At 47.3% G+C, this 12,205-nt stretch overlaps 1 protein-coding gene across 1 annotated transcript in view; it reads right to left on the bottom strand.

Annotated features, from left to right (window-relative positions):
* Positions 1 to 12,205, bottom strand: part of LOC135378250 (sodium-dependent low-affinity dicarboxylate transporter 1-like) — a 17,406-nt gene extending 5,201 nt beyond the window's left edge. The window contains exons 1-12 of the mRNA XM_064611224.1: positions 11,982 to 12,205; positions 11,116 to 11,365; positions 10,671 to 10,814; positions 10,494 to 10,609; positions 8,184 to 8,332; positions 7,928 to 8,054; positions 6,123 to 6,245; positions 5,592 to 5,720; positions 5,066 to 5,140; positions 4,912 to 5,004; positions 2,370 to 2,550; positions 1,757 to 1,918 (exon numbers count right to left, since the gene is read on the bottom strand). Coding sequence (XP_064467294.1) covers positions 1,757 to 1,918; positions 2,370 to 2,550; positions 4,912 to 5,004; positions 5,066 to 5,140; positions 5,592 to 5,720; positions 6,123 to 6,245; positions 7,928 to 8,054; positions 8,184 to 8,332; positions 10,494 to 10,609; positions 10,671 to 10,772 — 1,257 coding nt within the window. The 5' untranslated portion in view covers positions 10,773 to 10,814; positions 11,116 to 11,365; positions 11,982 to 12,205. The remainder of the gene's footprint in view (positions 1 to 1,756; positions 1,919 to 2,369; positions 2,551 to 4,911; positions 5,005 to 5,065; positions 5,141 to 5,591; positions 5,721 to 6,122; positions 6,246 to 7,927; positions 8,055 to 8,183; positions 8,333 to 10,493; positions 10,610 to 10,670; positions 10,815 to 11,115; positions 11,366 to 11,981) is intronic.

Below are 12,205 nucleotides of genomic sequence, written 5' to 3'. Positions count from 1 at the left end.
TCTTTCAGCAATACCAGCACACACCACCACCTTTGTGGGCGGGCGGTCGCGCACCCTGGCCGCACCAACTATGCGGCCTCAATGACCACTGGTAGCAGGCGTTCAGACAATCCTTCTGGTTGGGACTGACAGGGACTGGCATGTTACGTCACATGGGCGCTCGAACCTCGTGACGTGTGACGTCAGCTGGGCGAATCTAGGAAGGAGAAGCCGCGCTTCCCGCGAGTGGAGTTCGAACGTTCGCTGTGCACGCGTCAGATGTGTTAGGCTCATGTTTCATGCACGAAAGTGTTTTAAAGTGATCGGACGTTCCACGGCGAACGAAAGCAGTTTTGCTTTTTGCTTTTTTGTCGTACACTGCTCCTTTAAGTAGTAATGGTTTTTCGAAGTGATCGTCAGTAAGCTCCTAGCGCTTCAGTCCAAGGCCATCCCATTCCATACTGCGAAAAAGCCGTCGTTGAACACAACTTGAGCGTTCTCGCAATGGCATTCTAGGACGAATGGCCTTACGCCACGGCAGCGGGTTTAGCCACGCCTCCAAGGTGACGCCGCACCACACAAGGCTCGTTTTTCATGGAGCTTTTGTAAATTGCATACCAGTGTGACAAGACGACGCTCAGCGAAAATATGTTGCATGCTTGTTCCTGATAGACTGGCTTGATCATTTAGGCTCGATTAGACTTGATTGCTTAGTTTCGACGTTACATGTCATTTCACTGCTTCTTTCAGGATGCAGAATGGGCGATACGAGGCGGTGTATGTGTACACGTCAGATTGCGTGTTTGTTAGCTGACCAATGTTAAGAGACAGTTCTAGCTTTAAAGGGACGGTCGCATCTGTTCCAGTCGATTTCGAAACTGTGGTGTTATTGCACTCCCCGTTGACCACTGACCATGTTATCGAAAATCCCACGCGATAAGTGGCGCAGTTTGACATCGTAGTTTGACACGGTATTCGATGGAGAACATGGTAAGAGCAGACGTCGAATGTTGAGAGTATGCCGGAATTCCTTCTCTGGAAAAAGGCGAAAACGTCGTTCCCTACACCACCAATTAGAGCACGGCATGGAGAAAACGCATGTCGCGGCGGCGCGGGCGTCTGGACGGCGCCTTTCTCCTCTGAGCGAGACCCTCTTAGTACTCCTGTTAGGGGATGACGTCACACTGATCTCGTTGTCGCCTGAGCTTCCGCAGCGGCGGCAGCGGCGCCGATCTTTAAAATTCGTTTATTTAATATCTAAGCGCTTTTCGGACGAAAAAAAAATAGCCAAGTAGATTGCCGGCCAATGCCGAACATTGCGGTATCCGTTTCGTAGATGGGTTTCTGGATGCGACCGTCCCTTTAACGAATACGTCATAACATGTGTAACGTGATTTCCGTGCCGTGAGATCCGCGTCCCGCAATTCAAACCACGAGGCTACAAATTGCCAGAGCTTCACCAGGATGAATTCAAGAATATTGTGTTCGTTTAAATTTCCGCTTTTCCGTAGGTCCCTATGTTATGCAGCGCTCTAAAAGACTATTCCGGTCACTATTTCCAAACCATCATATTTCTCCGTGACACTTTTGCCCAGGTAAACTAAACCTAAACAAGAACCAGCACATCATTGTTAACTAGCGTGCAATGCCCTAAGTTCTCACGCCATCCGGGTTCGATTAACCGGCAAAAGGCGCGCGTATAACCATTATGCGTAGCACTACCTCTTGTCTGCATGTGATGAAAGGGTATCACGCTGCAAACATAAGCATAGCCTACCGTTGCGAAGAGGCCGGGTATGAGATCGATAACACTGTTGGTGTTACTCTTGATTTCAACGAGCACGGACTGCAAGAAGACACCTGCTCCAAGGCCCACAGTACGGCTCCATTTGAAAAGCCACAGTACCCAGTCGCACTTCAGCAGAGTTACCCGGCCCTCCTGAAAAACATTGTCTCAAGATAGGCAACAACGTTGCGGCACAGTTTGAGAACAGCTAATGCTTGGTCAACGCTAGCCCAGGAATTAGTTTCACGGATAGCATGGCGGTATAGACGCCATTGGTTTAATGGGAACAAAACAACCGACTACACCAGGACGGACAGAGGCGAGTAATGGCCAGGTCAATCGCTTTAATCGTGGCACAATTGTCAAAATGCAAGGAGACGTATCGCTTTGCTCAAAGTTCTTGACGCTGCTCCTGGTCACCGCAACCAAAGCAGCAGACAGGGCCAGAAAGTCTTAATTCGTATGCAAGACGTAAGACCGTAATCCTAGTAAAATGTCAAATAACAGTGTGTGCTGATGACATTTTTACGAAGGACATTCTTTCCTTCCTCAATTGTTGGACTTTTGTAATACTCTCAAACTTTTGACACTCCGTCTTACGTACCCCAAGCGCATCCGAGAACGCATACCCCGCCCCAGTCAGGAGGAGGCATCCCCAGGGAACTCGCGAATGAATGGCTTCCCAAGGTAGAAGCCCTTGACTTCGAGCTCCCTGCGACGGCTGGGCCGGAATGAGGAACAGAACACATGCCAGGGCGACTAACAAGGACTCCGACCGTAGGTTGCTGGAAGATAAGAAAACATTAACTGCAGGGAGTGCGTCTGGTGAGTGGAAGGCTAGTGTGCGATATCCAATGCTCTATTGTCAAAAATCTCAAACTGCAGGGCCAGGACGATATGCTTCTGACGTGATATATAGAATGTGACAGCACTTAAATGTATCCCTAGACTTCAAATACAGAATTTCATCTCACAGAGATAGCACGAGCTTCCATTGTTGCTCTTGTTGCCTTATAACCAGACCATTCGAGTTGCAGGGGCATTCGGTATTTCACATATCAACGACGGACGCATGTATCCTCCTTTAAAAGGAACCTGTGTACATGCTACCTTGTTTTGCTGCTGTTCCCCTTGGGACGCCACTTTTCCAGATATATCTGGACGTCATGCGTCCGCGTCTTCCAACGTCTGGTCGACACTGCCCCACTCCACCAAAAGGTGTCACTGGAGCTGGTCCCCTTCTTGCAGGAATACATCTGACTCTTTGAGCTTGGTCGCATACCATTTGACCATCGCTTACGATACCGCATGCCATTTGAACACCATTTGACCATGAGCATCGCTTCGACACGGATAAATGTCAGCCTCTGAGACAAATGCTATAGAGTACCATTTTCAGAATGTTTATTCACAGAAACAGAAACTGAAAAGACGATTTCTAAAGGCATCATACGCCCTTCCTCTCGCCTGTCCCTCAAACCATCTCTAAAGAAATATTGCGAAGTTTGCACGATGATTCTAAAGCAAAGCCCCCCCCCCCCCCCCCCCCTTTTCTCCAAGGTGCATGACATAGTTCGAAAGCGCCATTACATTTCTGGCATTGTATGTATTTCACCATTCGCCTGCTGGCTCAGTATTTTGTAATGCTTTGCTCTACCTGGTCTCGTTCGCCCATAGGGTCCCCTCATCACCAATGCATCCCGTCATAAGGGTCAAACAAGTCAATGATGGCCCAGGTAGGTACAATTTCTTCTCGTACCCTTTCGGATTCGGAGACATCTTCCATGCGTGTATGTGTTCATTCGACTTTAGAAGACCTCGTCGTGAAAGAACACATTGCTTCACATTAGCAGACTGACGTGTCAGTCGCATATTGCTCAGCTGCGATGTGAGAATCGCCTCAAAATGCCGTGCCTATAAGTCATCTCACAGGTTCCAGACAAGCATTCGGAAGCCCGCTCAATCCTGCGGCAGCAATATTACGACGGTTGGAGAAATAGACGACGATGTCACAAACAGTTTTGATCTGCACTAGTAGGACTAGCAACTACAGTTCTTGATGGGGTTTCATTTTTCTATTACATTATACGGGTTACTTACGTACGCGAAAACTGAATTGCCGTCCTCTCCAGCAGTTTCATTAGTGACCTTCCCAGGGACTTTTTCCGCCTCACGTATCTCGTGACGTCCTCCAGCCGGGGAATCAAAACGGTTGAAACATGGCAGTCGTCGAAAAATCAGAACGGGTTGTACAGTATTTTGATAGCTCTAGTCCAGCACGGACTATTGTGCGATCTTTGAATTTAAAACCTCTATGGATCTCCATGATTAGCAACCATCAAGTCACAACACGGGATAACTCAGCCACATTGACATGCACGCGGTGGCCACCTGGGTAATATTGTCTACTTATGGATAATCTCGTGTGCGCTTTTCTCTGAGCGTCAGTGAGTGTGTGCTCCTTCTACAGCTAGTTTAGATTATCTGTTGCAAATACAACAAACTAAGGCTGACCGCTGACAAGTTGTACTGCAGTGATGCTATACTATAGTCTTGCATGATGCACGTATGTCATGCGGCTTTGCCAGATATATTGCAGGTTCCGGCGTGTACTTTCCAAGCGGTGCAATTATGCGCATGAACCCACAATGAACCCACGAGGAAAACAATAACAACCACTTTATTGCGAGATGATGAATGGGGAGTTTCATCGCCAAGGGCGATACTCTACCCCATTGCTGGTGGTGATGCGGGGAATTAACCCACGACGAAAACAACGGCAGAACTATAGGACAGTTCGTGTTGAAGGTATCATTTGCCTAAATTTGACGCATATAATAGCGTGAGCACGAGGAGGTGCAGTTTTGGTGTTCTTCGGAGTGACGAATGTTTCCGAAACCTACCTGCTGTCATGGTATGCGAACTGTGCGTCATCTAAGTCAGCGCTACCTATGATGTTATACTTCGAATAGACACGTTGCATGCGACTGTTGTGTGGTTTTCATTTATTGACTGATTTCCGCTGTTACACTGACACAATGGGAATGTACGCTAATCATGCGATATGGCTAGGACAGAGCACAGGCAGCAATATTTTGTAATCTTGCTACTATAACATGCACATAAATTATGCATAAGTAACTTACACTTGGTCTGCAGTGACATTAATCCAGTCCTGGCCAACCAAAGTGCAGAAGAGGTAAGCTCCAGTCAAGATTATTGTAGTAATCTGCTCGAAACTGTTGAACATGTTGTTGGATTATGGAGAAACCGAATACATAATTCACAAAGAATACATACCTCCACTTTCTTTTCTCTAAATATTTGTTGCGAAATGCAAACTTTTCTATGTCCACGTGATTCCCAGACCGACACCTGGAATCGAATTCTTTGTTCACTAAAAACGTCATGATTCATGAATGACTGTTTCCAACCGCAGAGAACGAGGAAAGATACTGGAACTGAAGAAAGCGAGGAGGGGTAGAGGTGAAAAGGGAAGCGACATTGGTTGTCTGCCAGTGTTACCGTTGGAGCAAAATGTCCTGCAACCTTTTGCCGTTCCAGTGGGGACGCTGAAAGGTTACAGCCACACTGTTTCCTATGTTTTGAAGGTCATCTCTTTTTGGACAGCCCAAGAGAATTTAGAAATTAGTTTTGTCTCTGTTTTTATCGTATACTACGGGCTCTATGGGGAGCTGTGGGGCCATGTCCTGGTGTATATACACGATCACATTACACTCTAATACGCCATTTGCCCTTCTGTGCTTCTTATAGGACCATTGAGGTACTGTCATAAACAATAAAGAGATAAAGGTGCGCGGCTCACTCGGCAGGCAGCCATCGGTGATAGAGGTACCACCACAAGAACGCTGAACATGCCATCATGGACGGCAGCGAATACGTAGTCCAGGTGAAGTAATTGAGAGGCGATCCTAATTTATCTTGTGCAGTGCAGCTGTAAGTGATAAAAAGGCACCTTATGGCAAATTCCACTGGTCTTTGTATAGTACATAGAACATCTTACACTAACTTGAGGGTGCATGTTTTAGCAACGACAAAAATATATCAAGATTCATTGTGTCCGCAAGTACGGTGCAAGCATTCGTTCAGGTACCATCCATACAACGCGAGAATGGACTTTGCTTTGTTGAAAACATGCTCAGATTATAAGCAGAGAGCCTCCTGTTACATAAAGGCAGTTAGTTTAGATACGTAACAATCTGTAGTCGCTAGGTTAACCTTACGCTTCACAAAGGGCCAGACAAGCGTTTTCATCGAAGATAGAAATAAAAAAAAGACAGGCGTGTAACGTTTTCTTAATCAGCTGTGAATTATGGAGGATTCTTTGTTCACCTACTTGCGAAAGTATTCCACCAAGTAGTAGTTTTGCTGTGATCCTCTGGGTGTGCCGCAACTGCCAATGTTGGTGCCGTATACAAGTGCCGCCATCATTGTTTTGAACATAGTATTTCGGTTGTCCCTGAAACATGACAGAGGAAAAGATTCGTTCTATGAACTATCTAAGAAACAGCGTTGCGAGAAGAGCCCTATACAAAACAAAAGCAATCCTGCAGGCATAGTAAAGCCAATGTATCGTAACCTCAATACGACGACTTGTCATTTAATTCCGGGACTGATTTTCTTTCCGGAAATTTTACAATGCGCAGCACTGTGACAACGTGCGTGGCAGTTCTGTGCAAGCGCACGTACCAAACTGGAGAAGAATCACAATCGTTATTCGTGTTTCATCTTGCACTGACCTCGATGAACAAGCGCGCAATCGGTCAACTCATGACGAAAGCTGAATGTACGGGCAATGACGCAGGAACAAAGCACATGTCCCCCTCAGTGGAAAACCGCATAATCTATTCCACGGAAGGAACATATTAAGTCCAATTAGATCATAGGCGTTCCCAGACTTAACACGATTCTTTCTCTGTGTTTGAGAGTTCTTAACATAAGTTATGTTTATGTTTCGGAGTTATCTCTTACAAATGCATTGGAACTCGAACCCTGTTCAGATGTTTAGGAATCTTCACAATCTTTTCTGAACGAGTTCGTACTGCAAGTACACAAGATAAGAACCTTCCTCGTCGGAGCCATCCTGGCGAAAGGCCTGGCGCTTGTGCTTTCTACTCCCGCCACCTGCATCACCACACCTCACGTAATACCCAGTGTCGCATCACGCAACCTTCGCAGCACGTTTCTTTCATGACTCGACGCGCCGCAGCATCTGGGGCACACGGCGCACGCACGCTATCTGATGCTTAACTCCGCGTGTACAGCTATCGCTGTAGAAGATACGACACAACCAGTCAACCCGCTTTGAGCGTTTTGTGTTGTGTCTGTTTTTGCGTCCTCGCCAATAGCTCAGGCTTTCTTCGTTATGGAGTTCATCTACTAGCTCGCCTGCATCTATGCTATATTATCAAGAAATGGACACTAGACGATAGAATGACAACAATCAAAACCTTGGATATGCGGGGATCCCGCTTTATATCATATCATATATCATATGGCCCTCGAGGACAGACGGTAAACGGTCCTGTAACGCTGACGCTCTGCGCAGACACCGCCCTGAGAAGGGCGATGTCTGCATCCCCGATTCCGCACCCAGAACCAATCGGGTTTCGCAATCGTGCTGAAGACTAGGATGTGGTGGGTTCGAATCCTACCAATGGCTGTGCTGTCTGAGGTTTTCCCTGGGTTTTCTGGAGACTTTCCAGACGAATGTCAGCACAATTCCCCCAGAAGTCGGCCCAGGACGCGTACTAACCCCCTGTCCCACAATCCATTTTTGCTGTTCTCTCTCCATCTATCCATATCCGTACGCCGCTCATTGCCACAGTTCGTTCGCGAAGCTAACACAGAATTTTTTAAAAATCCGCAATCGTTCAAGAAGCAGTTCAAGAGATTCTAGCAACGCGACATTGTGAATCAGAGCTATTACGAAATGTGACCACATGAGACGCTTTCATCAGTGGCAAGAACAGTAAGCGACGTGCACACAATTATTAGAGAGAGACAAGATCGTTCGGTAAGTTTGCTAATCGACTCGCAAAGGGATCAGTCCTGGAATGTTATGATCACTCCTCGTACATGATCATTCCATCTTCGCGTTAATAATGTTTTCGTGCTGTTTGGACACTTTCTAAAGCGTACACGATATGCTTGCGACTTTCGGCAAAGATTCGGCGTCGGTGGACGTGGTAAGAGGTTCGCTGGATGCCACACCACACATCTGAGCGTGGAGAACGCGCTGAAGACGATGACTCTGCGGGAGGAGGACCTGGAGGGAAACCATTATTACAACTCTGCATTACGTTAGCTACAGAGCATTTGAAGTGCAAGAGTGTAAAAATTTCGAAACGAAGTCCAGTAAACAAATGCCGTCGTGAGCAGACGGCCAGACACGTACCGAGAGGTGTGTGGCAGCTGGGATGGATTGTATTAAAGAAAATTTCGTCCACGGTGCATTCTATGATGGGCAGCAAAAGGACAACAACAGTGAAGCCATCCAAAACGCAAGTCATTCCAACAGAAGCAGTCACCACAATGGCCAGCACTCTGCGTTGGTTCAGTAGTTATTGGTTACCACGTTGAATGCACGGTAGGGCAAATTCCGCTTCACAGGTACGGAATATGTGCTGCTGTGCAAATTTCTGACAAAGTCACAACAAAAATTTCTGACAAAGCAACAAAGTAATCCAACTATAGATGCAGTTATTTTCACAAGCAGAATAGTGCACAATTTATCAGATACTCAAAGGTCACATCATGCCATGATTTCTCGACCCCGAATATTTAAACTGGAGACAAATAGGAAAATAAAATCTCAAAATTTCATTGTACCCAGTTCAGCGCCATTCTCGCGCTAGGAGACGTGTGAAGGGGGCTTCGCAGCGGTGTTAGACTACACCTGTGCGCCGACGACAGTGTGGCAAAATAAAATTTAACGATAGTTGCCTGGTCCTGAAGGCGAACACAAATGAGGCCGGCCATGGGAAAGACTCGCATTTTATGACTTTCTGTTGGGTACTCAAGGCGATTTCTTACAAATCTTGTCGTTACCGCGCAAACACTTCTCTGGCATTAATGGCTGAATGTTAACGAAAGTGCCTCAGGACGAGAGCCGCCGATATTTCGGACACAGTCTGTTCTTCTCCTGGGTACAGTCCTCAACACTGGCATGGATACCATGCCAATGGTGAGGTGCGGTGAGGACGATAACCCAGAAGAACAGTCCCTGTTCGAAATATCGGTGGCTTTCGTCCTGAATCTCTTCCTTTAACATATCCTTACCGGTTCGCTGGATTTCCTACCTTTCTACGCGCTTGAGTTGCACGAACATCCTCGCGCTAAGGCTGATTTTTTACGCCGAGCTACGATTTTACGCACAGCGCAAAATGGCGTACGTCGCGGCTGCTCCTAGCGCGTGATTCAGCGCATCAGAGCAGATTCACGCGGCAGGTCAATTTACGGACGCCCACAGCAACCAATCAGAGTGCAGAAAGACATTTCTGCCTCCGGTCTACCGTCCTAGAAGAAGGAGGGCACTACATTCTTTTTAGCAATGGTAGCAATGGTAGCTCTCACGAAAAAGCAGCAGGAGACGCAGGAAAACAATAAAATAATTTCTGAGGTGGCTAAGAGACACATTTTGTGGGATATGCAGAGTTCTGAGTTCAAAAATGTACATTTGAAGGCAGTGCTGGTGGAAGAGGTAGCGGCAGCGGTGGATTGTTCTGGTAAGCGTTGTGTAAGCAGCTGCAGGGTCTGCACCTCGTGCGGTTTAACGAGCGTATTTTGGCACGGTGCGTGGCCGGGCAGCATTTTGCGCAGCGGGTTCTTCGCTGAACTACGCGTCAAACGTGTCGGCCTTTATTACGTAAACACGCGTTCCCTCGGGGTCTAGGCTGGTTGCTAAGCATATTTTTTGCAAGACAAGATAGCCATGGCAGCTGCCATTCTGTACTGTTCCAAAGCGTCAGGAGCCCGCCTGTTTCGTCACGCCGAACAAGCCAAGAAAAAACGCGTGACATTCAGTTTTGACAAAACCGGCATTGTAGAGTGCCTTTCTGCAAGACCGCCAAGGTATCCCTTTTGAGTGCCCTACTTTCGGAATAGCCGTTGGTCGATCTGTTGCCTGGCAGTGTTTCACCACTTGATCTGCTAGGAAGTCCTCTTTATTGGTGGATGCTCTTCAGAACGTCCTCGATTATTTTCAGGCTCTGGGATCTCTAGTCAAGAAGAAACGCTGTGATTGCAATGTCACTTAATGGAAACCAATGCTTAACTATGTCTAGTGTTCTTCTTTTCAGTTCTGTGGTAAGCTTACAGGCGTCTTCACAATCACCAAAGCGTTCTTTCATTTCGCTCTAAGGAGGAGGAGCAGATAGGATAGGAGCTTAGCTGAGGTATGGAAAGAGTTCGTTGATCAAGGTCCATTCCACTTGACTCGGCGAAAGGCTTTTCCCCGAGGCAACCCCAGACGTTCAGCACCCCAAACATCTGTGGGACTCGAGAAACACGTATCGCTTCTTGAGGAGTTACCAGTATTTCAGTTGTGCATCGCGACACCAGTTACTAGCCTTGTTATTACAAGTACTGCGAACCAGGTACGAAAGGGGGGGGGATACTTCAGAAGTCGCAGAGCATCCGGCAGATTCGAGTCATATAAGGTATTCCGATTAATTTCAAAAGCACAAAATATTTCACAGAAGCTCACCTGTCAATGCTGCTGCCAGTGCGACTGAGGACGTAGAGCGCTATTCGTGTCGACAAGCCACACTCTTCATGAGCAAGTAACAGCAGCATGCTACACAAGAATCCAATTTGCTGCACCTACAGCCACATGGTGTTATCGCAGAGATGGCGCGAGTACATTAGAAGCAGGCATGCATACCCCTGAGTAGAGATGATCTACGTTGACCGGCACACCCAAGAGAGGAAAGAGGACGAAAGGCAGCAAAGCGGATATAGGCGCTGACATCACTTCCAGAACCATGAAGGAAGCTACGAGTGTCGTCACGACAATTACCTTGTACGTCTGCAAGTAACGAAATAATGGCGCTAGAGTTCGACACTGCAGATAAGACTTCAATCTACGACGTCCGAGAGCGCGTGAAATTAAATCCCATGGTTATCGATAGCACGTGACCTCGCCTGCGACTGCCTCACTGGTGGGGATGTCTCTCCTGACGTCAGTTACGGCATTCGCGACGTCTATTTTCTATGCTGCAATCTACGCTCAGGACTGTAGAATATACAAAATGTATCCCCAATCCGTACCGACAGAAAAGCCTCCCAACTTATCCACGACTATTACTGTCCGTACAAGATTTGCTCACGTGCCTCTCCTGCAGAACTTGGTAGCACTAGATAGTAAAACAGAACGAGTAGTTGAAGGAAGGCGATGGTTCTTCTGAAGCAGCGGAAGGACCAGCAGACTGGAACACTGCGTAGGAAGCGCAAGAAGGGACGATTCGCAAGCGCTTGCAGGAGCTCCGACTGCAAGACGCGAGTTCCACGGCGTGCGCATATTCCAGGAGGGGGACTAGTCACTTCTTGGCTTTCGCTCTCTGCGACCGTGGTAATGTCCTGTAATACATGACCGTTCGTAAAAAGGAAAGCTAACATGGATGCGAATGTGGCTCAAGGAGAGACTTCCACAGTGTTTCAGTTTCAGCGAAATTAATACTTCATGGCAGAAACTAGAGAGGCACAGACACAACGAAGGACGAGTCTTCAAAAATCCTCGAGTGTCCTTCGTTGCGCCCATACCGAGTTGACTGCTTACACACTCCTTTCGCGAAATCACTCTTTGACCAGGCACACTCGCAGCACATGGAATCCGGGTATCAGTGAGTGCCAGTGACTAAATGCTATAGTGTCAGGCATAGTGCACTGATCCAGCGAGAAACATACTGTGATAGCGATCATGAGCTCTTTCGCTGTCTATTATGGGTTAAAGTCTACTCAAGCGCATTAGTCACCTTCGACTCATTGTTTTACTCAGAGCAGCTTCCTATTCCACATCTGACTGTGGCCCTCAGTAGGAATCGTAACTTGGGAAAAAATGAATATAGCTGTAATGTGGGACGTCTAAGCTTTGTCCTACACGGGATGGGAAGATTTATACAGCAGTGTACAAATAGGGTGGTGCCAGTTTGCACAACACGGAAAGAAAGAAGCACACAATATTGTACCGCCTTACCGTGGCCGGCTTCATGACATATCTGTGGAATACAGGCTTAGCACGTCGTCGACAGAGAGCGCTCTGGTAGAAGAAAGGAAGTACTGTTCAACGGTGCTGTCGCTGATAGAATAACGAAAGAAAATAGTTCGGATGCTATAATGGATGGTGATGGTTCGCCATACAGGATGACTAATTGGAGTGTGGCCAGCAGCCTAGGAATTGCGGCGGCGGGGGCCAGTAAA

Source organism: Ornithodoros turicata, chromosome 1 (genome assembly GCF_037126465.1).
Source record: "Ornithodoros turicata isolate Travis chromosome 1, ASM3712646v1, whole genome shotgun sequence".
NCBI classification, from domain to species: Eukaryota; Metazoa; Arthropoda; class Arachnida; order Ixodida; family Argasidae; genus Ornithodoros; species Ornithodoros turicata.
Note: the sequence above shows the minus strand (reverse complement) of the source record. Positions and strands in the feature narration are given on the sequence as shown.